The sequence below is a fragment of the Macaca nemestrina genome, chromosome 10, assembly GCF_043159975.1.
Source record: "Macaca nemestrina isolate mMacNem1 chromosome 10, mMacNem.hap1, whole genome shotgun sequence".
Classification (NCBI taxonomy): domain Eukaryota; kingdom Metazoa; phylum Chordata; class Mammalia; order Primates; family Cercopithecidae; genus Macaca; species Macaca nemestrina.
Window position 1 is genome coordinate 137152595 of NC_092134.1, and position 25359 is coordinate 137177953.

General features: G+C 48.5%; 1 protein-coding gene across 2 annotated transcripts in view; it reads left to right on the top strand.

Moving 5' to 3' along the window:
- LOC105484247 (von Willebrand factor) overlaps positions 1-25359 on the top strand; it is a 186210-nt gene that overhangs the window by 82891 nt on the left and 77960 nt on the right. For both annotated transcript variants that reach the window (XM_071072329.1, XM_071072330.1), the window contains exons 17-22: positions 3107-3201; positions 4761-4921; positions 13213-13316; positions 14860-14998; positions 17554-17688; positions 19648-19794. In XM_071072329.1, coding sequence (XP_070928430.1) covers positions 3107-3201; positions 4761-4921; positions 13213-13316; positions 14860-14998; positions 17554-17688; positions 19648-19794 — 781 coding nt within the window. The remainder of the gene's footprint in view (positions 1-3106; positions 3202-4760; positions 4922-13212; positions 13317-14859; positions 14999-17553; positions 17689-19647; positions 19795-25359) is intronic.

The window sequence follows — 25359 nt, forward strand, 5'->3', positions numbered from 1 at the left end:
GAGGATCGTTAAAGGGAGTGGGCCAGAAGGCAGAAGAGAGGACTGAGTCAGAACCTGGGGAAATGTTCAGAGGGCAAGAGGAAGAAAAAGAGGGTTGCATGAGAGAGGCCAGAGATCAAAGGCCTGTGAAAGGGGCGGAACGCGAGCAGTGCCGTATCGTGGAAATGAAGGGCAGAAGGGAGTAGGACAACATCCTCTGTGGGATTGATCACTTGGCCTTAGCCCAGTGCTGTTTTACTACAGTTGTCTGGCTATAGTTTTCAAGGAGTTTCTCTCTGGGACCTTAAAACAATGCTGTTGGGCAAGCAGGGCTTGCTTTTTTTCGTAAAGAATTTGAGGCTTAGAGAGATTATCAGTTTCTGAAATCAGCCAGCAAGTGACTAGAACCCAGGGATTCTTGAACTCTCCATATTACAGTGAGAATAGATGGTTGAATTTGGCGATCAGAAGGTCGTGGTGGCCTCTGTGTTTCAGTGGTAAGGAAAGAGGCTGGACTACAGGAAGTTGGTATGACTTGGGAGGGCAGCAACTGTTGCTAGCTGTTTCACTAAAACAGGGAAGGTGGGAGAAGGCATGCATTGGCCCCTGGGTGAACAGGGTTGGGGAGCGACCCTGGCTTTGGGCTCCTTTTAGGGTTTGACATTAGAGACCTCTCCAAGTCTGCATCCTCCTTGTCTCTCTCTTAGGCACCAGTGCTGAAAGCTATTGAGCAACTTGTCTTTCCACTTCATTTAGAAAATTGGGTTTCATGGAGAAGTTGTGTCGGAAGGACCTTGGGGCCTGTGTGCAGCTGTTTATTTTTATTCTTTAGACAACACACTGGAGAATGAGCCTTGCTGGAGCAGGTGCTACTGTTGGTCGTGAAAAGGTGGCACGAGGGTGAAACACCGTGGCCTGGAGGTTCTGCAGACTGCGTGCTTGGTCATCCCAGCGGCCATCACAGCCGAGTATTTATTCTTCTGCAGACCAGGCTCAGGGCCAGGAGTTGATTTTAAACCTATCTTCGAGACTTTTTAGAAAATTAAGCTTTTGGGTCATGTCCAAATGACAGACAGACCATGACATTTACGGGGGCGGGCGGAATTGTCTCTTTTAAAACTAAGTATTAGTTAAAAACCCAGAAGGCACAGGTTCTGCATGTGCTCAGAAAGGGAAGGGCTGATTCTTATTCATTCAACAAATATTTATTGAACAGCAACTGCATTAAAAATGTTCAAAATCATTACAGTCGGCTGGGCAAGGTGGCTCACGCCTGTAATCCCAGCACTTTGGGAGGCCAAGGCAGGGATGGATCACTTGAAGTCAGGAGTTTGAGACCAGCCTGGTCAACATGGTGAAACCCTGTCTCCACTAAACATACAAAAATTAGCTGGGCATGGTGGTGCATGCCTGTAATCCCAGCTACTCTGGAGGCTGAGGCAGGAGAATGGCTTGAACCCAGGAGATGGAGGTTGCGGTGAGCCAAGATCATGCTACTGCACTCGCCAGTCTGGGCAACAGAATAAGACTCTGTCTCAAGAAAACAAAAACAGGCAGAGGACGTTGGCTCACACCTGTAATCCCAGCACTTTGGGAGGCCGAGGCGGGTGGATCACGAGGTCGGGAGATCGAGATCATCCTGGCCAACATGGTGATGAAACACCCTGTCTCTACTAAAAATATAAAAATTAACTGGGCGTGGTGGCACATGCCTGTAATCCCAGCTACTTGGGAGGCTGAGGCAGGGAGAATCGCTTGAACCTGGGAGGCAGAGGTTGCAGTGAGTCGAGATCGAGCCACTGCACTCCAGCCTGGTGACAGAGTGAGACTCGGTCTCCAAACAAAACAAAACAAAAACTGAATAAAATTATTACAGTCAGAAAAATGCAAATTAAAGCAATGAGTATGACTTCATATTAGGTTGGAAAAATTAGACATCTGGATAATGCTGAGTGTTGGCAGAGCCGAGGGGCATGGAGGCCTCATCTGCTGTTGTAGGGCATAGACTGGTTGAGCCATCTAGGAGAGTATTTGGCACATCATATGCAGGTCACATTCATACCTGCTATCCCCGCACTTCTGCCTCTGCAGATAGACTAAAGAAATCCTTACACAGGTTCATTAGGACACATGTCTGCAGATGTTCAGCACAGCTTTGTGGTGGTGAGGAGCAGGTGACAACCTGTGTCCATCACTGGGACACTGAGTGGGTAAAAGGTGTATTGTGTAACAGAAGCCACAGAGGAAGTGGTCCATGTCTTCACAGGGATTAATCTTACAAACAAGGTTCTCAATGGGAAAAGCAAAACACAGTGTGCTATATGATATCATTTATACAAATTATACATACATAGCAACCACATACATTTTATAAAAATTTACTCATACAGTCTGTTAGGAAACTTTTGCATAGTCCAGGCAAGATGTCATAGTGTCTTATCTCATGACAGTGGAGATAAAGTGGAGATGAATTCAGTGATATATGGATGGCGTCACCATTCAGTGAATCAGCCCTGGAGGAGAATTGCCTTTGGTGGGGCGATTGTGAGTTCAGTTTTGGATGTACCGAGTTTGAAGTGTTTCTGAGACTCTCTACATTAGTGAGACCACGTAGGCATTTGAGTTATATGGGTCTGGGGTTCAAAGGAGCGGTCCGAGCTGCTGATGTAGATTCATGAGTCATGTCTGTGATTGGAGCTGGGGGTGTGGATGGCAGCAGAGTGTGAGAAGAGGAGCGAGCCTAGGACAGAGCCTGGGGAAGGCCGATATTTAAAGGCCAGGCAGTGGGGGGCACATGAAAACTGAGGCTGAGAAGGAGGAACCAAGGAAGTGGGAGGAAAACTTGCAGAGATGAATATTTTTTTTTTTTTTTCTGGAAGAGTGGAGTGTTCAACAGTGATGCATAATGTTGAGTGGGACCAATTAAGAAAATAACTGAAAAAAGTGCCATGGGATTTAGTGACGTGGAGATCATCCATTGGTGGTGTTCGCAAGCTGTGCTTCAGGAGGGGTTATGGGACTGGGACCTGGTTGAAAAACGCAGAGAGTGAGTAGGAGGTGAGGATGTGGAGGTGGCGAGTGTAGACCAGTCTTGCGAAGCGGGGCTTTTTGATTTTCCCCTCTGCAGCTACTGTGAGGATGGCTTCATGCACTGCACCATGAGTGGAGTCCCCGGAAGCTTGCTGCCTGACGCTGTCCTCAGCAGTCCCCTGTCTCACCGCAGTGAGTACTGTCCCCACAGAAGACCGGTTGACTCCGTCCTGCCCAGATTCCTCATGTGTGGAATGGCGGGAGAGAGCTGGGTGACACCGTCTGATGTGCGTGTGCATCCAGTCATGGGTCTGGCTTTGCCCAGGATCGCCATAATTTCTGGGTTTGTGTGAGTGACTTTTCAGGCCAAGACATGTCTTTGCATGTGTAAATCCAAATCATTGAGGCAAGAAGTATTTGATTTTGTGTAAGGGGAAAGACTTGCAGATAAATTCTGCAAAACCCCTATTTTGCCCATGGAGACCTTAACCCGGTGGATAGCTGTGAGTTGGTGGCCTTGATTGTAATGATAGTCACCGTTCTTTCATGGTTGGATGGGTTTGAAAGAAAGAGAAGGGTTGGGTCCGTTGCTCTCCATTCGAAGGTCTTGATGGTGGCTGCACTTTTTTTTTTTTTTCCCCCAAGAGTTTCACTCTGTCACCCAGGCTGGAATGCAGTGGTGCAATCTCAGCTCACTGCAACCTCTGCCTCATGGGTTCAAGCGATCTCATTCCTGAGCCTCACAAGTAACTGGAATTACAGGCACGCGCCACCACACCTGGCTAATTTTTTGTCACTGGAAAACGTAATCTTTTTCAAAGTCGGGTAACTCTTGGGATTGTGTGCTGATTGGAAAAAGCTGTTTAACCTTTTGGAGTTTCAGTTATCTAACAAGAGTTTCCAAGACATTTTGACTTTTTGCCCACAGGAGGGAGTATGTGATACAAATGCTATTAAGTGCACCTGGGCTTTGGAAAGACAGGTGCTGTATCAATCATCTGCTGTCAGCATTACCCAATTAGCCATGGATACCTACTAATTGCCAGGAAGTAGGATGTGTCAATGAGCAAAGTAGAAATCCCTGGTTTCATGGAACATGAGTTTACTGGGCCCAGTGGCCCGGGGAGGACAGTGAACAAGTAGGTGAGATGTGTAGTGTATCAGGTGGTGAGAAGAGCAGATACAGGACATCAGAGGGGAAACAGCAGGGAAGGGAGGTTGGAGTGTCAGGGGATGGAGTGTTGCAAGGGTTACGAATTCACGTGGAGTGGCTGGGCAGGGGCTGATGCCCACAGAGGCCTGTTTTAAAGCCATTGTGGTCAGATGGCCTTCTCTCCACACATTAGTTGTAACCATTTAGGAATAATTCTCTTGGGTCCCATTAAAACTCCTTTTTAGCACCCAAACTCAGGTCTACTCCAGCCTGGGTCTGGAAATTTCTGCAGTGCATTCTGATTCAATGTAACCTGCTATATAGCAAGATTAAGGGTGAAGACTATTATGGGACATCAGAGGAGAGCTGGGGTCAGAAGAGCTGCCACCAGCATAAGCCAGAGGTAGAAGCCCAGGTGAGCAGGTGCCCTCACAGTCCCACACAGGGAACCTGGCTCAGTCAGCAGCTGGTCCCTGCAAGTGGGTGACTCTTGAGTCTCTTGAATTTAGTCACAGCCTCTAGGGGACCAAAGGACAGTGTGGACGGTAGGTCCATTCTCTCCTTCACTAATCATCTCTTTGCTTTTCCTACCTTCAAGGCAAAAGGAGCCTATCCTGTCGGCCTCCCATGGTCAAGCTGGTGTGTCCCGCTGACAACCCGCGGGCTGAAGGGCTCGAGTGTGCCAAGACGTGCCAGAACTACGACCTGGAGTGCATGAGCATGGGCTGTGTCTCTGGCTGCCTCTGCCCCCCGGGCATGGTGAGTCGCCAGGCACAGAGCTGGCACCTGCCCTTCAGTTTTCCTGTAGGCAGGGATGAGTGAGGGGGCTGTGGAGCCAGAGAGAGGAAGAAAGAAGAGCTCAACAAGGCTGGTAATGGAGGTGGTGCTGGCAATGGGGGCGTGGAGGAGGGGAGGGGAGGCTTTCTGTGGCAGAGTCAGCTGCCAAAGTCAGGGAGGGAGTTATGAAAATGCCTGGAGTTGATCCTCACGGGATCTGACAAAATGTAAGAACTTAGCTTACAGGAGTGCCACAGGAAGCAAAGAATTTCCAGAAAATACAAGTAGAAACAAGCATTCCCACTAGAATTTTCCCAGGGACTGCCTTCCATGCTATGAAAATGGAGGGACACACATATATTTGCATATGTTTGATGTATATGCATATAACTTACTATTTAAAAAAAAGACATTGTCCCTGCTGTGTCACTAGCAAGCCATGGGCCCAACAAGTCTCTTCCCCACAGTGAACGTTGTTTTCTTCATCTGTAATGTGAGTCGTGAGATCTTGGCCAGCTGTTAACATTCCATGACTCTGGTGGCTGAAACAGGCATGGAGGCCATGCATCTAAGACCAGGCTGGTTTGCTACTCCTGGCTCCTGCGTGGATGTTCTGCTGGTGGCAATGATCTGAGCATGCCTACTACTCCTTATCTCCCTCCCAAGTCTAATCTTCGCCAGTGGAGTAGTAAATAGATTACGCATACACCCTGAAGGATGCAACTTCCAGATGTTTCTCTTTCAAAATGCATCCTGTCTTCTTGTTTTCCCCGACTTCAATTCCTTATACCCAGAGTGAATGGTGAGGGGTTGGGGCAGGGGCTGTAGAGGCCAGAATGGGAGAGGGTGGCTCTCAAATGGCTGTGGAGGGGACTTAGTGATGCCCAGGACTCCTCCGCTTGAGGGGCAGTGTGCTGGACTGTGGGACCTGTCAATATTCTGTAGAGGGAACATGGACTCAATTACCAGTGTCTCTCAGGAAGGCTGGGATTGCTGTGTGTGAAGGGACAGATGCTTGTTTTTCTACTTCCCCTTCAACTTTTTCTTCTCCCAAACAGAGACCAATTCTTGTTAATTCTCGCCTCCTCTGTTTTAGCCTCTGAGGGTTTTCTTTTTTTTTTTTTTTTTTTTTTGAGGCGGAGTCTCGCTCTGTCGCCCAGGCTGGAGTGCAGTGGCGCGATCTCGGCTCACTGCAAGCTCCGCCTCCCGGGTTCCCGCCATTCTCCTGCCTCAGCCTCCCGAGTAGCTGGGACTACAGGCGCCGCCACCACGCCCGGCTAATTTTTTTGTATTTTTAGTGGAGACGGGGTTTCATTGTGTTAGCCAGGATGGTCTCGATCTCCTGACCTCGTGATCCGCCCGTCTCGGCCTCCCAAAGTGCTGGGATTACAGGCTTGAGCCACCGCGCCCGGCCTCCTCTGAGGGTTTTCGAACTGTCTTTGCTGGTGAGGAGAGTTAGTGATTGGCCAATGAGCACCTTCGAACTGGAAGGGCTGTTTAGTGCCTGAGCAGAAGGTGGATATCACCAAGGGTCTCTAAGGAGGGGAATCTCTCAGACCTGGGTAGGAACAAAAAATAGGAGAAGGCAGGGGAATCTTCCTTCTTGCTCTTCATTATCCCTGGGGCCTCTTGTATAGAAAGTCTCAGAGCTTTGGTGTGGGCAAGGCATAGATCATTGTCTCTTCATCATACTCAGCAGGAAAATGAACATCACTCAGAGGACTGTCAGCATTGGATATGCTTTGAAAAGAACTTTCTTGTCATGAAGGAAAAAATACAGATAGCCTTAAATTTTAATAACCACAATAATTACATTATGACCCCAGATCCCAAGAGGATCTGGCTGCGGCTGTCCTGTTAGGTGCTCGTTGGCATTCCTGAAGCACTGGGCATGCATTCTGAGGACAGCACTTGGATACCTGTCACGTGATGAAGTGACTCGCACTTCAGCCACAGGGGCTTATAAACTTGCAAGTTCATATTGTAAGAGATTGGGTTATTTTCACAACTGCTTCATTACGATGCCGGTGAATGTGCAAATTATTGAGGCCAGATTCGAGAGAGCAGAGAAGTCCGTGTAATTTATTAAGTGTGCACAGCGTGCTGGCTGTAGCACGGGACGTGTTCTTGGCCATAACACAAAGAAAATGGGACTGGGCCTGGAAACACCCTGTTTGGGCCCATCTGATGGTGCAGACATTATCCCTTGGGGTGTTACTCAGTCCAGTCTGTCCCATGTGAAGGGGCAGGGTTGTGGGATGTCACTAAGGGCTTGGGGAAGGGGTCACGGATTCTGCATTCTTCGGAGGACTTGAAAGGGGAAAGGGAAGTGGCTTTTTCCTGGGGACAGATCTACGGAGAGCAGAAAGAGCACCGAGCAGGAACGGGGTGCAGAGGGCAGACGCGTGAGGCCAGGCTTCCCTGCTTTCTGACTCCATGCTCTTGCACAGTCGTTCAGTCTTTACTGGAAGCCCAGTCACCTCGTGTGTTATGTAGACACCTAATTTCTGTTCTGCCTCCATGATGCATGGCTGTGGGCCCCAAGGAAATGTGTGTGAAAGCACTTTAAAGCCAGAGAGTTCTACAGAAGTGTAGGAATAGCTTGAATTGTTCTTGTAACCAACCAAGGCTGTCTCAGAGGCTGCACCCATCAGTTCCTCCTGCTGTCCATAGGAGAAACCCGTAAAGGATGTTTTTTCTTAGATTTCCAATCTTGTGGGACCCATGCTTTTATAAATACAATAAAAATGAATTCTCATAAAAATAAAAAATGACAAAAATAATACGATCCCACCCAATTAAAAAACATTGGCCAGGCGCAGTGGCTCACGCCTGTAATCCCAACACTTTGGGAGGCTGAGGTGGGCATATCATGAGGTCAGGAGATCGAGACCATCCTGGCTAACACGGTGAAACCCTGTCTCTGCTAAAAATACAAAAAATTAACTGGGCATGGTGGCGGGTGCCTGTAGTCCCAGCTACTAGGGAGGCTGAGGCAGAAGAATGGCGTGAACCCGGGAGTCAGAGGTTGCAGTGAGCCGAGATTGCGCCACTGCACTCTTGGCTGGGCGACAAGAGCTTTTTTTTTTTTTTTTTTAAATTTTTTTGAGATGGAGTCTCGCTCTGTCTCCCAGGCTGGAGTGCAGTGGCGTGGTCTGGGCTCATTGCAACCTCCGCCTCCCGAGTAGCTGGGACTACAGGCACCCACCATCACGCCCAGCTGATTTTCGTATTTTTAGTAGAGATGGGGTTTCGCTCATGTTGGCCAGGCTGGTCTTGAACTCCTGACCTCAGGTGGTCTGCTTGCCTCTGTCTCCAAAAGTCCTGGGATTACAGGTGTGAGCCACCATGCCCCGACTTAAAAAAATGTTTTCTTTCCTTTTCATGATCCTCAAATCTAGACTCTTACCTCCCACTTTTTATGACATATAACAGACATGGTATGACTCTGCCACATTTCCCTAAGATTTTCTAAACATTTTCTCTCAGTTTCTGGGCTTACACCCTCACAGGTTGGCCCTGGCCCAGGGAATGCACTTTGAGCAGCCCTGTTCTCAGCCGAAGATTGTCTCTCCTCTAAGGTGTCTCTGAGGGTCCATCGTCTGCCTAGAAGCACCTGTTTGAGGATACTGGGGGGCAGAGAAGAAGCCCCTCTCTGATTTGTCTCAGGCCTGGCACCTGCTTAGAGCAGAGGTTTTCTGGTTGACCCCGCAAGCTGCAGGCTCTATCTGCTCTTGCCATCCGGCAAAGGTCTCCTGGCATGGGAATGAGATGGGGGCCCCTTTGCTAAGTGGTCCGCACCATGGTATATGAAGGGCAGAGAAGCCGTGTGGAAATGGCATGGTATCGAAACCTCATACTTCTAGGTTTGAATCCCGGCTCCTGTGACATCTACTTGAGTGAGTGGCAAGTCACTTAACATCTTGGCGTCTTAATTTTCTTATCTGTAAAATTGGCTTACAGGCTGTTGGGAAGACTGGAGATGAGAGCAGCGAGCACATGGGAGGTGCTTAGTGAGTGGTAGTTTAATGACCACTATTAAAATAAGTTCATGGTGGGAAACCGTGAATCTTACTATGAACAGATGCTGCAGGGAATTAGCACACACAGGAACAACTTTTTAGATCCTAGCGTTCACTTTCTGAGACCCACTGGATCGATAAAATGAGGGAGTTGTGCTAGAAGATCTCCCAGGTATTTTTCTCTAGTTCAGAAAATCTTGGAGTGATGCTTGCCTGAAGCATCCATCTCTTTAAGTTAGAATATTACCTGCTCCCACCACCAGGTGACGGCAAAGCACAACCCACTGCCCTGCTCACCCTTCCTAAGTCCGGCCACAGGTAACTCCAGGAGCATCGTAGAGGGCGGAGAAGAAACCCTGAGGCCCCATTATGTCAGCCCTCTCTATTATATGGGAGAGACTGAGGACAGAAAGGGAGCAGAGCCAGGTCAAGCCTTCATAGTTGTGTAGTGGAAATTCTGGTCTCCTGACTCTGAGACCAGGGCTCCTCCAATCTGAAACACTTAGGCCTCTGTCTGGGAGATGCTGACTTATCCTTTGAAACCTAGCAGCTACATCTCCCAAACTGCTGGTGTTGGGAGCCTCTTGGCGGCGAGAAGTGTGTTTACGTCCCTGATCCCAGGATGCCCAGTTTCCTTACTGGCCCCATATGAAGACTGAAGGAGTTGGGCACCGCTTAAAATTCAGAGCTTGGGTTCAAGGGCCCATCCAGAGGCGGCCTCACATGTGGGCATTGTACATTCTAAAAGGTCCAAGGAAGGGCCTGTTTCAGAAATATCTCCTACATGGTCCACGATTGGTCACTCAGTCGGGCTTACTGAAATACAACAAGCAGACATTCATTTTGGTTAACAAGCGAGAGGTTTAAAAAAACGTGGAACCTCATAAGTCCTCATAGGAAGTCACCACGCTCAGCAGGAGTTTATTCCATCAGATCGCTCTCCTCCTCGCAGACTTCTGGCTGAGTTCCGCTGCTGTGGCCTGAGAGTACTGATGGGGTAGGAGAATGAACGAAGGGGGCAGTTGGAAGGTAAACAGGATTTTGGAGAGTGGGTCACGATGGTGTTCATGTATGGAGAGTTTGGGGATAATGGGGCCTTTTCAGGGAAAGGTAACAAGACCAGTTTTTTCCTACTTTATAATTTTTCTTGAAGCGGACCAACACGTAGGACCATGTTCTCAGCCTGAGCCCTTCTGACTGAAGAGGTTATGAGTTGGTGAATAATGGGACGAGTATTTCTGCCAGGCTTTAAGTCTTCAGGGGACATTCATAGACTTGAACTTAGTAGCCTTCTGATATCCCAAAGGGACAAACACTAGACAGAGATGGTTCTCTTCATTTTAACTGTGAGGTTTAAGTGATTTGCCACAAAACTCAGGGACTACTGCGCTGGCCTGCCCTGCTTCTCTGCACAGCTCCCCTCTGGGCCCCGTCCATCCCCTAAATCACCCCTTTATTTCCACACCTGTCTACTTCCGTGAATTTCCACCTCCCTGAATGTCTTTGCTGCTTTGGGATCCTGTGGGTGTTTTTAGCTGGGCTATTGTTACCTGCTCTTCTCTCCCAAGTCACGAAGCCTCATGCTGTGGTCTGGAAGCTCTTTCCTCTCCTTGAAGGTTATGTTTTGTCTCCTCTCCAGCTCTCTTATGACCTAATTCCACACCACCGTGGCCTTCATGGCACTTCTCACTTAATATCAAGGTCCCATTATAATATTGCTGTCTGTGAATTAATAATCTCTTGCTAACACCAGTCAGGGCAGAGAGCAGCCACGTGGTTTGCAGTGGGTGCTCGGAAAGGGGAGGTGGTGTCGGCTGCAGTCATGGCATTTTATCTCACACCTGAGCTGGGACTGGAGTGTTCTGTCCGCTGGAGGAGGGCTGGGCTTCCATAGACCCACAGCTGGGTGACAGGAGGGACTCCCTGGGCCAGGAATGCATGGTGGGTTTTCCCATGGGTTGAATATCATGGTGAGAGGTGGAAACATGCAGCACGCAGACAAAGAGGCCAGGGAGCCCCCAACCAGACCTGTCCAAGGGTGAGGGGCAACACGTGCTGAGGTGAGGGGAGCCTGGCTCTGTTTCCCGGAGTCCATCCCTGCATTTCTGTCCCACGTGGTATTTGCTACAAGGAGGCGTGTTACCTGGTTTCCACTGACTGTAAGGTCCCCTGTGGGATGCCTCAGTCATTCTTACAGCAGCCACTAGGTGGCGGGCCTCAGGCTTGTCAGAGCTGACCCAGGAAGGGGGCGATGTGGAAATTAACCCTAATTGTGACAGAGGCTTTGAAGGCTCTGCTAGAGCTTTTCAGTCCCTCCCAGATCCTACCAAGGTGCCATCTTCCCTACTGCGCGTCTGAGCTCATGCCCTCCCAAGAACAGTGGTTCCAGGAGGTACGGCTACCAAGAGTGGGGTCAACCTGCATCATCATCTCTGCCCTGTCATTCTGCCTCATCAGCTGGGGTCCAGGGATGCGGGGACACCTGAGGCTGGGTGAAGGTAGCATTAGGTAGTGGAGGATTCTTCCTATTTCCCTATCACCTCCCCCAACACACGGCGCTCACATACGATTCTAGCCTGGGTCCTTGAAAGCCCTTTGTTCAGCCTAAGATTGCCCTGTTCCTGGGGCTTTGTCTAGCTCCAGGCCTGGGAGCTCGGGCTTGTCTGGGGAGTGACTGGGTTGCATGGAGCTGGAGCTGTCCAGACCGGGAGCTTCTCGCCCTGCAGGTAGCTCTGGAGCCAAAGTGCCACAGTCCTTCACCTGGGGGTGACCTGGGCCTCTTTGAGAGCCCCCAAGCCTAAGCCACACCAGGGCAGGCATCCAGGCCTGTCCCCTGGAGTCGGGACAGAAGCATGTCTGCAGGTTGAGCTCAGAGTGGGTTTGGCCAACTCCTCCTGAACCCACTGGGGCTGATGGTTAATTTTTTTTTTTTTTTTTTTTTGAGACCGAGTCTCGCTCTGTTGCCCAGGCTGGAGTGCAGTGGTGCGATCTCAGCTCAATGCAAGCTCCGCCTCCTGGGTTCACGCCATTCTCCTGCCTCAGCCTCCTGAGTAGCTGGGACTGCAGATGCCCGCCACCACGCCTGGCTAATTTTTTGTATGTTTTTTTTTTAGTAGAGACGGGGTTTCACTGTGTTAGCCAGGGTGGTCTCGATCTCCTGACCTTGTGATCCACCTTGGCCTCCCAAAGTGCTGTGATTACTGGCGTGCGCCACCGTGCCCAGCCTTTAGTTCTTTTTTTTCCCCAGCCCCAGCAGACCTGAGGAGTACAACATGCTCACGTAAGTAGTTTCCCGAGGTATGAGGACGGGGAAGTAGAGCATACGCCGTGGAGAGTGAACCGGAATACTGGAGACTGGGTGGGGCCTGTGGCTTGGACCAGCCCTCAGACTCTAGTTCTGATCGAGTGCTACTTATGCCCAACATTCGGCCCTCACCTCCAAAGTGTTAAGTACACATTAATTTTATTCAATATAGTGTTCATTTTCTTTAATTATAAATATAATGCATGCTCACTGAAGAACACTTGGAAAAAAATTTTAAAACCGAAAAAGAAAATAAAATCCTCCCACTCCCCTATCCCAGCTCACCACCTGGAAGCAGATTCTGTATCTTCTAGTCTTTTGTGAAATACATAGAGATTTGGAACCATATGTATACATAGTTTTTCTTCCTATTTTAAAAATCAACAGTGTAAGTATTTCTCGCTTCATTTAAGATTCTTCCAAAGGGCCATTGTTAATAACACCATAGGATACCGGTGTCTGGTGATTCCTTAATGGATTTAGTCATTTTCCTATTGTTTCCAATTTTTTTTTTGCAATGATAATTCTCCATCAATCTTTGTCTATAATTCTATTTCCCTCAGAGAAATCCTTTCCTTGGGATGGCTAGGTGTAAGAATATGTGCATTTCAAGGCCTCTGGAAATGGTTTTTTGAAGTACCTTCCCAAAAGTGTCCAGTTACAGTGCCCCAGCAGGGCAGGAGAGGGCAGAGGGCAGCCAGGGTCTTTAGTTGACAGGAGCCATGTAGGTGGGAACCCATGTTTGCCAAGTCCCATGGGTGTGGCCTCCCTGTCCTGACTTGGCCTGCAGTGGAAGCTGTCCTCTGGCCCAGCCCTGGTCCTGGTGCCGGTCCCAGTGCTGGGCCTACCCGTAGGCTCAAGTCTCAGACAACCCTTTCTGGAGTGGGCTGGAGGAGGGCTTTAGATCAGTCGCTGTGGCCCTGAAGACTTGGATTCTTTTCCCTTAGGTCCGGCATGAAAACAGATGTGTGGCCCTGGAGAGGTGTCCCTGCTTGCATCAGGGCAAGGAGTATGCCCCCGGAGAAGCAGTGAAGATTGACTGCAACACGTGGTGAGGCTCAGTGAGCGGCTGTCCCGGGGACCCAGGCCCTGTGGGTGGAGTGAGGGCACACGTGGCCACAGGACCTTCTGCGCTTGCCTCCAGCCCCCTGTGGGAACCCGGTTACTCTCTGCCTCTGTGCCTGTGCTTCTCCATCTGTAAAATGGGGAGAATCTTTCTCATCACCTGTGCCCATCCTGCATAGACACTATTCAACGGGTTAGTACAGTATCCCTTATCCGAAATGCTTGGGACCACAACTGTTCTGGATTTTGGATTATTTTGGACTTTGAAATATTTGCATATACATAATGAGGTATCTTAGGGATGGGACCCAAGTCTAAACATGACATTTATTTATGGTTCATATATACCTTATGGACATAGCCTGAAGGTAAGTTTATACAATATTTTAAATATATATTTAATGTGTATTTAGTATTTTCAACATTTGTGCATGAAACAAAGTTCTGTGTACATTGAACCATCAGAAAGTAAAGGTGTCACCCTCTCAGCCACCCACGTGGTGTCGTGTTGGTGCTCAAAGTTTTGGGTTTCGGAACATTTTGGACTTCAGATTTTTGGATTAGGAATGCTCAACTTGTATTTCTGTTCAGGGAGATGGGCCCCACGGAAGACAGTGACCTCGCCCCACCAGTCATTGCATTTGTGGCCAAGCTGCCAGTGGGCACGGGGTCTGGAGGGTCCTGTCCTTGCAGGCCTTACACTGCCCGTGAGCACAGCGTGAGTGTGCTTGCAACGGCATGGTTTCAGGCGAGGGTGGCTGGTTGCCTTCTGCTTTTTCCTTGGCCATCCTGCACATAACCCCTCACCCTGCTCATTCACCCTGCCTTTGACTGTGGCTGTGCGCAGCCTTGGAGAGAGGCCTACTGGACAGAGGCAGAGAGGGCTGTCTCTTGGACTTGAGGTCTGAGCTTACCACATCTGACGCACAAGTGGGCTTCTTGATGTCAGCTCTGGTTACAGGTGGTGGCAGGGTGGGACACGTGGCAGTGGGCAGATCACTGTAGATTTTAACATGTAGCTACGTACATGTTAACATGTAGCTATGCACACAGAACCACTCCTGGCAGAAGTGCATGCTTCATCACTCTTTTCCAGACTCTGGGCTTTCCCGCTGTTGTGTCTTGCTTTTCCCATTAGCCTCAGGCTTTCAACCTCAGTGTGTCTGTTTGACAGAGACCCTGTGGCGAATCTCAGGTAGATGTGGCTTCCAGGGTGAGGCTGAGCGAATTCATAACAGGAGGCCTAAAGAGCATCTGGGCCTTCTCCCTGGCAGCCTAACTCACTTTGGACAACCCCTTCCCTTTTTTGCCTCAGTTTCCCCCTTTTAGGGAGAGCAGCTAGGCTTCCCTGTGTCTCGCTGGGCCTGTGAAGTCCACACTCCATGCTACAGGTCCTCATCTTCCTTGGGCTTCCTGGAGGGTTGGGAGGCACCCAGAGTATTCTGTGTTCCTTCATTGTCTCCATTGCCCAGATGGGCCCCTCAAAACCAAGGTGCCCAACTTGTCTTTCCTGCCATGACTGCTCCTAGTGTCTGTCGGGACCGGAAGTGGAACTGCACAGACCACGTGTGTGACGCCACGTGCTCCACGATCGGCATGGCCCACTACCTCACCTTTGACGGGCTCAAATACATGTTCCCCGGGGAGTGCCAGTACGTTCTGGTGCAGGTGAGAGGTGGGGAGATGGGGAGAGGGCGCTGTCTCTTTCTAGGAGGGGGTGGGTGGTGTGGCCTCAGCTTGGGTTCTGTGGGCCTGTCTGCAGAAACAGCTCTAGGTCTGGTTTCTACTGGAGTATTTTCCAGTCCTTCACAGAGGTGCCTGAAGCGGTTGTCCATTTTCCCTCTGCTCACCTGGGGACTTATAAAACGAGACAGAAGCTTGTTTGTTGTTGAGGATTGTTGTGGGAGAAAGGCTACTGCCCGTCCACGTTGGATCTGGAATTAAAAAAAGGCGTCTGTTCCTTCTGGTAGACACAGCCTCAGTCAGGGTGCATAGCTCAGGGAGTGGGTTGGGCTGGGATTTCAGTCCCGCTCAGCCTCCCTTCCAGCACCCTGGGCAGTGCACAGTCTGCACGTGTTGTGCAGTGGCCCTGGACAGGGGGATGGTTGAAATGATCCCTGGAGTTTGCTTCCCATGGTATGGCCTTGTGGAATTCTCTGCCATTTTAATTTCTAACTTGGTTCAATTCAGAATGGGAGGAGTGGGAGTGTGGGACACGGGAAAGTCATCCTGCCCAGCAGGTAAGAATGAGTCCAGGAGTCGTCACCGGTGAGTGTGGGCAACAGCCCCTCCGCCTCCCACTCCCCACTGCATGGATGCTTGTAAGTTTCTCTTGCTGGTTGACGTCAACTGTGTAAGCAAGGAAGTATGAGTGCTTTTCTCCCCAGAGCCGAGGCGCTGTACTCTCTGAAACTTTAAACAAATACGGTCCCTCTGTCTCCATTCCCAAGAGGAGGGGAGGGGGTGGGGGCTTGGTGTGGTCTGAATGGAAGACCACAAAACCATAGGAGCCCCAGCCCCAGAGGCTGAGTTGCAGGAGCTGGTGAGTCAGGCAGTGTGGGTGACTATGGACTGATCACCCGTGTAGAGCATGCTGGGTATGGGGCGGAGTCAGCAGCAGCCTCCGCAGTCCCCACCTCATACCTGGGCTGGCCCGGAGAGGCAGGCTGTGTGCTGGGGTCACAGGGCATGCAGACCAGGCAAGGAACCTGTGAGCCGGGGGCGATGCGCCCCTCTAGAGCTTTCCCAAAGGTTCTATAGGGAAGTTTCCCAGCCTCAGCAGCAAAAGACAAGGCGGCACCAGCTTTGCAGAACAACTACCCAGCCCATTTCAAATCTGAACATCCAGGAAAAAATAATTCAGTGCAGCAAGGACTAGACAGCCAGTCAGCATCTACCGCTCTTAGCCCTTCCCTGTCCAGGCCATCTTTCCCAACTGGACCAGTTGTAAAGATTCCCCTTCAAACGGTGCCCTGTCTGTGCGCCTTGTTTTCCTTTCCCGCAGCTGGTTCTGTTGTCTTCTGACGCGTTGTCCTGGGGCCCCTCCCCTTTCTGCTGTCCTCTTTTGGGGAGTAGCATCAAGACCTAACTCACTGTCTTTCAGAAATCTCAGCTGATGATAAGAACAAATAAAGCACATCCTCGTTTCCTCTTTTAGCCTTCACCATGCATCAACCTAATATAAAGCCATGTAACCTAACAATCCCATTAAGTTGAATAGAATCTTACAGAGGTCAGATTGTGTTGTTTGGACACGTGTGCATGTGTGTATGCATGAGAATGTGTGAGTGTATGGCTATGTGTGGGTGTATGCATGTGCTGCGTGTGTGGGTGTATGTGTGTATGACTGCATGGGTGTATGTGTGTTGTGGGTATGTGTGTCAGAAAGGTAAGTGGTTTGCTCAGTGTTGCCAGTAAGTGGCAGAATCAAGATTCACACCTTGTTTCTCTTTTTTCTTTTTTTTTTTTTTTTTTTTTTTTTTTTTTTTTGAGATAGAGTCTTGCTGTGTTGCCGGGCTGGAGTGCAGTGGCGTGATATCGGCTCACTGTAGCCTCTGCCTCCTGGGTTCAAGCGACACACTCTGTTTTTCTCAGTTGAACATTTTATCTTTTTTTTTTCATCGTACCACAATAATAGCCACCATGGGAGAGAGATTTGCCAGGAATGTGTCCCCTTTTGCTTAATTTTCTATGCAATTGACCAGCAAGGACCAGAACTCCCTTATCGTCTCTTCTCATCTCGACCTGGCAGTTCAGGACCTGTGGAGCTCTGTCAAACCGTCTTTGGTTCCATTTCTGGGCCAGCAGTTCAGAGGGATTCAGCCAGAATTTAGAGCCACAAAGTGCCCTGTGGTCAAACTCTCCCAGCTGCCTGGCTGGGGCTCTAGGCAAGGGCTCCAGAGGGACTCGAATGGGCTCTAGGCAAGGCCTTTGAGCCTGATGCATCCATCAAAGCAGGCCACATGTTGCCTTCCCTCCCACCCCTGCCCCACTCACTGCAGGCACCTGGCTTATCTGTCGTGGGCGAGGTTAACACACCTGAGGGCGTTCACCTGGACATCCGCCTCCCCCCAGGCACACACACAGACACACATGCATAGCCACGGACATGGCAAGATCCTGTGACACATATTCAAAGGCCTGCGATGAACAGATGCCAATCTTCTGGTCTGGTGAGAGCCAGTGGGAATAATGGTCCTCTCGTGGCACTCCTCTTTCCCCAGGATTACTGTGGTGGTAACCCTGGGACCTTTCGGATCCTGGTGGGGAATGAGGGATGCAGCCACCCTTCAGTGAAATGCAAGAAACATGTCACCATCCTGGTGGAGGGAGGAGAGATTGAGCTGTTCGACGAGGAGGTAAGTGCGGCCTCATCTCCTCCACCCTCATGTCCTGCTTTGTGCTTCTGTCACTTAAGAGGAACATTTTCCAAGCATTCATTTAGAACTTCTGTGAATGGAATCATGAATAGCCATTAAAGGGGATGAGGCAGAGCTATTGCAACTGACCGTGACGTATTTTATGAGAAGAACAAGTGGCAGAGCAATAGGGATGACACAGTCCCATTTTAGCGACAGTGCAGAGTGTGCGTGAAGGATGTGCACATGGGTCTGCACAAACATGGGATAGAACCAGTGCTCACCTCTGGAGTAGGGTGGGGACTGGAGGGTATGTGTGTGTGTATGAAGTGATGATATGGGATATGTTTCATGTTTTTCTGTTCTTTTCAGATAACTTTTTTTTTTTTTTTTTTTTGAGATGGAGTCTCGCTCTTTTACCCAGGCTGGAGTGCAATAGTGTGATCTCTTCTTACTGCAACTTCCACCAGGGTTCAAGCGATTCTCCTGCATCAGCCTCCTTAGTAGCTGGGACTACAGGTGTACGCCACCATGCCTGGCTAATTTCTTGTATTTTTAGTAGAGATGGGATTTCACCATGTCGGCCAGGCTGGTCTCGAACTCCTGACCCCAGGTGATCTACCTGCCTTGGCCCCTCAAAGTGCTGGGATAACAGGTGTGAGCCACCGCGCCCGGCCAGATAAACATTTTTAAAGGAGCTCAAAAGAGTAAACTGATTCAGTCCCCTGTGTACTAAGAGCTTAAGAAGTAGTTCTCAGAAGTGTACACAAGACTCCCTTAGGAGATCTTGTTGAAAATGTGGATCCTGGATCTCCATCCTGAGATTCTGACTCAGTAGGTCTGGGTGGGGCCCAGGAACCTGTGTTTAAAGTTGCAGGTCATCCCCAGGCCACAGGTTTGGATCAGCTGCTCTGACTACACGGAGTGCTATGGAGACCCAGGCTCTGGGCGCAAACCTGTCCTGGTATATTCATTTTCTCCCGTGGCCTCAGCCTGCATCTCTGCCGCCTTCCCAGTACCCACCATTGACATCAGGGAATGGGAGGTGAATTCTTCACCATTATGGAAGAAAACTGCTTAGCAAGCATGATGTATTAACTGTGGGTCAACAGTGTCAACTCCGTTTCAAAGAATAGCTCTATTTAGGGCAGAGTGACAGTGATGATGCTGAACAGGCGTGCAGACATGTGAGGGATAGATTTGCACATGTGATTAGCTCTGCACGTGATATGTTACTAACAAGAGGACCTCTGCAAAGGGGTGATGGCGGTTCTCAGCCTCAGTCTCAGTGAGGAATTAGAGAATCCATCACGCATGCTGAAATGGGCCTCAAGGGTGCAGCACTGGCAGGGATCGGGCCAAGTCAGAGGCTCAGGTCAGAGCCCTTTGCAAACCTGCAGTGTATGATTCCTGGCACTAGCACTGAGTGCCGCGTTTCCTTTTTCTTCAGCTCTGTCTCCTGATGACAGTGGCTCTGGGGAGGTGGGAGGTGGTGGGATACAGGAAAGGTCAGAGTCTACTGCTTATTTTTACAAAGGAATAGATTTTTAAACAATCAACCAGAGATGCTTAAAATCATTGCCATGTTGAAAACCTGTCTAGGGCACCACTATATTTAATGACTAATTGTCAGTAAAACACCTTTTGTGAAGTGATGGATGGTCTTCTGCTCATTGGTTTCATAGTACTTTAATTTCATAATCATGACTTTGCTGCTACCTCTGTTACCGTCTCTTGATCATGGACGCCTGGAGAGTGGTGGTGGTAAGATGGCCACAGACATGTCCCGGCGTGGGGCTGGCCCTGCAGGGGTGCAGTGACATGTGGGGTCCTGGAGGGGTGGCGGTGCCTGCACTCGTGGGCACTGGAGACAGATGGGCAGGTGTGGAGTGGAGGGGAGGACCTGGCTGTCGAGCCTACCCTTCATCCTCCCGTATGTCTTGCTTTGTCTTCCTCCAGGTGAATGTGAAGAGGCCCATGAAGGATGAGACTCACTTTGAGGTGGTGGAGTCTGGCCGGTACATCATTCTGCTGTTGGGCAAAGCCATCTCCGTGGTCTGGGACCGCCACCTGAGCGTCTCCGTGGTCCTGAAGCAGACATACCAGGTCAGTGGCTTTTCTTGCTTCATCTTGTCGGGGACTTGGCCTTTGGAGCATTTTCTGCTCCCTGATTAGCAACCCATTGTCTCTCTCTACTTGGGGGAAGGCAGTATTCAATTAGGACATGAGGAAGTCATTATTTCTTCCTCTTGCCTGATTGCCCTGGCCAGAACTTCCAACACTATGTTGAATAGGAGTGGTGAGAGAGGGCATCCCTGTCTTGTGCCAGTTTTTAAGGGGAATGCTTCCAGTTTTTGCCCATTCAGTATGATATCTTGGTTTATTGAGAGTTTTTTAGCATAAAGGGCTGTTGAATTTTGTCGAAGGCCTTTTCTGCGTCTATTGAGATAATTGGTTTTTGTCGTTGGTTCTGTTTACGTGATGGATTACATTTATTGATTTGTGCATGTTGAACCAGCTGTGCATCCGAGGGATGAAGCTGACTTGATTGTGGTGGATAAGCTTTTTGATGTGCTGCTGGACTCGGTTTGCCAGTGTTTTACTGAGGATTTTCACATGGATGTTCTTCAGGGATATTGGTCTAAAATTGTCTTTTTTTGTTGTGTCTCTGCCAGACTTTGGTATCAGGATCATGTTGGCCTCATAAATTGAGTGAGAATTCCCTCTTCTTTATTGATTGGAATAGTTTCGGAAGGAATGGTACCAGCTCGTCTTTGTATCTCTGGTAGAATTTGGCTGTGAATCCATTTGGTCCTGGACTTTTTTTGGTTGGTAGGCTATTAATTATTGCCTCAATTTCAGAGCCTGTTACTGGTCTCTTCAGAGATTCAATTTCTTCCTGGTTTAGTCTTAGGAGAGTGTATGTGTCCGGGAATTTATCCATTTCTTCTAGTTTTTTAGTTTATTTGCGTAGAGGTGTTTATAATATTCAGATGGTAGTTTGTATTTCTGTGGGGTCGGTGGTGACATCCCCTTTATCATTTTTTATTGAGTCTGTTTGATTCTTCTCTCTTTTCTTCTTTATTAGTCTTGCTAGTAGCCTATCAATTTTGTCGATCTTTTCAAAAAACCAGCTCCTGGATTCATTGATTTTTTTTTTTTCTTTTTTGAGACGGAGTCTCGCTTTGTCGCCCAGGCTGGAGTGCAGTGGCCGGATCTCAGCTCACTGCAAGCTCCGCCTCCCGGGTTTACGCCATTCTCCTGCCTCAGCCTCCCGAGTAGCTGGGACTACAGGGGCCCACCACCTCGCCCGGCTAGTTTTTTGTATTTTTAGTAGAGACGGGGTTTCACCATATTAGCCAGGATGGTCTCGATCTCCTGACCTCGTGATCCGCCTGTCTCGGCCTCCCAAAGTGCTGGGATTACAGGCTTGAGCCACCGCACCCGGCCAGGATTCATTGATTTTTTGAAGGGTTTTTTGTGTCCCTGTCTCTTTCAGTTCTGCTCTGATCATAGTTATTTCTTGCCTTCTGCTAGCTTTTGAACTTGTTTGTTCTTGCTTCTCTAATTCTTTTAATTGTGATGTTAGAGTCAATTTTAGATCTTTCCAGCTTTCTCCTGTGGGCATTTAGCGCTATAAATTTCCCTCTACAGCGGCTTTAAGAGTGTCCCAGAGATTCTGGTACGTTGTATCTTTGTTCTCATTGGTTTCAAAGAACATCTTTGTATCTGCCTTCATTTCGTTATGTGCCCAGTAGTCATTCAGGCGCAAGTTGTTCAGTTTCCATGTAGTTGTGCGATTTTGAGTGAGTTTCTTAATCCTGAGTTCTAATTTGATTGCACTGTGGTCTGAGAGACAGTGTGTTGTGATTTCTGTTCTTTTACATTTGCTGAGGAGTGCTTTACTTCTAATTATGTGGTCAATTTTAGAATAAGTGCGATGTGCTGGGAAGAAAGTATATTCTGTTGATTTGGGGTGGAGAGTTCTGTAGATGTCTATTAGGTCTGCTTGGTACAGAGTAGAGTTCAATTCCTGGATATCCTTGTTAACTTTCTGTCTCATTGATCTGTCTAATGTTGACAGTGGGATGTTAAAGTCTCCCATTATTATTGTATGGGAGTCTAAGTCTCTTTGTAAGTCCCTAAGGACTTGCTTTATGAATCTGAGTGCTCCTGTATTGGGTGCATATATATTTAGGATAGTTAGCTCTTCCTGTTGAATTGATCCCTCTACCATTATGTAATGGTCTTCTTTGTCTCTTGATCTTTGTTGGTTTAAAGTCTGTTTTATCAGAGACTAGGATTGCAACCCCTGCTGTTTTTTGCTTTCCATTTGCTTGGTAGATCTTCCTCCATCGCTTTATTTTGAGTCTGTGTGTGTCTCTGCATGTGAGATGGGTCTTCTGAATACAGCACACAGATGGGTCTTGACTCTATCCAATTTGCCAGTCTGTGTCTTTTAATTGGGACATTTAGCCCATTTACTTTTTTTGAGATGGAGTCTGGCTCTGTCGCCCAGGCTGGAGTGCAGTGGCACAATCTCAGCTCACTGCAAGCTCCGCCTCCTGGGTTCATGCCATTCTCCTGCCTCAGCCTCCCGAGTAGCTGGGACTACAGGCACCCGCCACCACGTCTGGCTAATTATTTTGTAGTTTTAGTAGAGACAGGGTTTCACTACGTTATCCAAGATGGTCTCAATCTCCTGACCTAGTGATCCACCCACCTTGGCTTCTCAAAGTGCTGGAATTACAGACGTGAGCCACCACACCCGGCTAGCCCATTTACATTTAAGGTTAATATTGTTATATGTGAATTTGATCCTGTCGTTGTGATGCTTGCTGGTTATTTTGCCCATTAATTGATGCAGTTTCTTCATAGCATCGGTGGCCTTTACAATTTGCCATGTTTTTGCAGTGGCTGGTACTGGTTGTTTCTTTCCATGTTTAGTGCTTCCTTCAGGGCCTCTTGTAAGGCAGGCCTGGTGGTGACAAAATCTCAGCATTTGTTTGTCTGTAAAGGATTTTATTTCTCTTCCACTTATGAAGTTTAGTTTGGGCTGTATATGAAATTCTGGGTTGAAAATTCTTTAATAACGTTGAATATTGGCCCCCACTCTTCTGGCTTGTAGGGTTTCTGCCAAGAGATCTGCTGTTAGTCTCTTGGGCTTCCCTTTGTGGTTAACTCGACCTTTCTTTCTGGCTGCCCTTAACACTTTTTCCTTCATTTCAACTTGGTGAATCTGACAATTATGTGTCTTGGCGTTGCTCTTTTCAAGGATTATCTTTGTGGTGGTCTCTGTATTTTCTGAATTTGAATGACAATATCAAATTTTCTTTAGGTTTCTTAAAGAGGCAAAGCAATCATGCTCAATATTGTTATAACACTGCAGACTATTCTAGGATGTTGCCTTACCATTTAGCCATGGGCTGGCACGTTTTGAGAGCTATTTGTAAAATTGCTAATAACCAACTTTTGAGAATGGTTCCACTATTTAGGGTCCAACGGGTTGTTGGAACATGAATGATTTCTTTAAGTGCCATGTATGTGACAAGTGGCTCTGGCTACTCTGGCAGCTGCTTTAGTTAGGCAGGAATGGGCCTCCACAGCATCCCTGATAACACTATCCATTTGCAGCTTGTACAAGCCAGTGAGGCAGCACTGCCCTCACTTCTCTGTGGCAGCCCATCTAATTCCCATAAAGCATTAACAGCTCATTCATTCATTTATTCAACAAATACTAAGTTCCTGTATGTGTCAAACATTGTCCTAAGCACTGTGGATACAACAGGGGAAAAAAAAGTCAGGTAGGGGTGTGTGTGTGTCTGTGTGTGTGTGTGTGTGTGTATGTCTTCCATGTATTTGTTTTTTATTGCTGCTATAACAAATCACCAAAAACTTGATAGTTTAACACAAATTTATTATCGTATGGTTCTGGAGGTTGGAAAGCTAAAATTGGTAGGCAGGGCTGCATTCCTCCTAGAGGGTCTGAGAGAGGTCCCTTTTCTTGCCTTTTTTACATTCTGGAGGCTGCCTGCATTCTTGGCTTGTGGCCCCATCCTCCATATTCAATGCTGGCAACGTAGCATCTTCCACTCTTTTTCTCTATTTCTGCTTCTGTCTGTCACAGCACCTTTTTAACTCCGACCTTCCTGCCTCCCTCTGATCAGACCCTGTGATGACATTCAGCCCAAATGGATAATCCAGAATAAACTCTTCATCTCATGGGAGCCACGGTTTTGCCTTCCATAACCCTGGTGTGGGTAATATTCTAGTGGGAATGTTACTATAGATAGTTTTGGCTGATGGGCCCTGTGAAGAGGGAATGTAAGAGCAGAGTCTTTGGGGAAGGGAGGGAATGAGTCATGCCAGTATCTGGGGGAGAGTTGAGGCAGACGGAACAGCACGTGCTGAGGCCCTAAGGTGGTAGGTGTCTGAAGCAGTTGTACAAGGAGGCCAGTGTGGCTGCAGAGGAAGGACTTGTGGGGAATAGTAGTTCATGAGGGCAGGGAGGGGCAGTAGCCATACCATGGAGGCTTCTAGGCCATGTAAAGATTGTTGGCCTTTTGCCCAACAGTGAGGACATTCTTCTATGTTTCCTGGTAACTTAAACCCCTTATACCAAGCCGAACTCTGCTTATTGAAGCAAAATAGAATACATTTTTTCTGTTTGTCTCAAGACCAGGGCTCTAAGTGTGTTGTAAAAGTATAGCACCTTTTCTTCTCCAGGCCAAGTATTTTCAGTTTTTTCTGTAGTGTTTTTGTTTTATTATTATTTTTAGTTGACTTTTAACTGTATGTATTTACTGGTGACAGTGTGATATTTCAATACATGTATACAGTGTAATGATCAAATCAGGGTAGTTAGTATATCAGTTCCCTCAAACATTTACCATTTCTTTGTGTTGGGAACACTCAAAATCTGCTCTTCCAGGTACTTGAAAATATACAATAAATTGGCCGGGCATGGTGGCTCATGCCTGTAATCCCAGCACTTTGGGAGGCCGAGGTGGGTGGATCACGAGGTCAGGAGCTCAAGACCATCCTGGCTAACACGGTGAAACCCCATCTCGACTAAAAATACAAAAAATTAGCCAGGCGCAGTGGCGGGCGCCTGTGGTCCCAGCTACTCGGGAGGCTGAGGCAGGAGAATGGCATGAACCCGGGAGGCGGAGCTTTCAGTGAGCCGAGATTGCGCCATTGTACTCCAGCCTGGGCAACAGAGCGAGACTCTGTCTCAAGAAAATAAAAATATACAATAAATATACAATAAATTGTTGAGAATTATAGTCACCCTGTGGTGCTACAGAACACTAGAACTTTTCCCTCCTCTTTCCATAGTGTTTACTTGTTTCTCACTCATTAGTAACTGCTTTTTCAGAACTCGTTGCATGTTGCACTCCATGATGGGTGAACATGGAGAGAGGTGAGACACACCTTCCTGATGACATTTGCGATAGAGCAGAATTCTGCCCAGCCTGGTCTGAACAGGCTGCAGTTCTCCAGGCAAGGGGACTCACCTGCCCAGAGGCAGGCAGTTCTGTGACGTTCCGTCCTCAGACCCCTACACCTGCATTGGTGGAGAAGTGGAACTGGCTCCTCTCTCTGCTTCTATGCTTGTCGGGGACAGTGACAGTTCCCACCAGTGATCTCGGGGCCAAGGATGCCTGATTC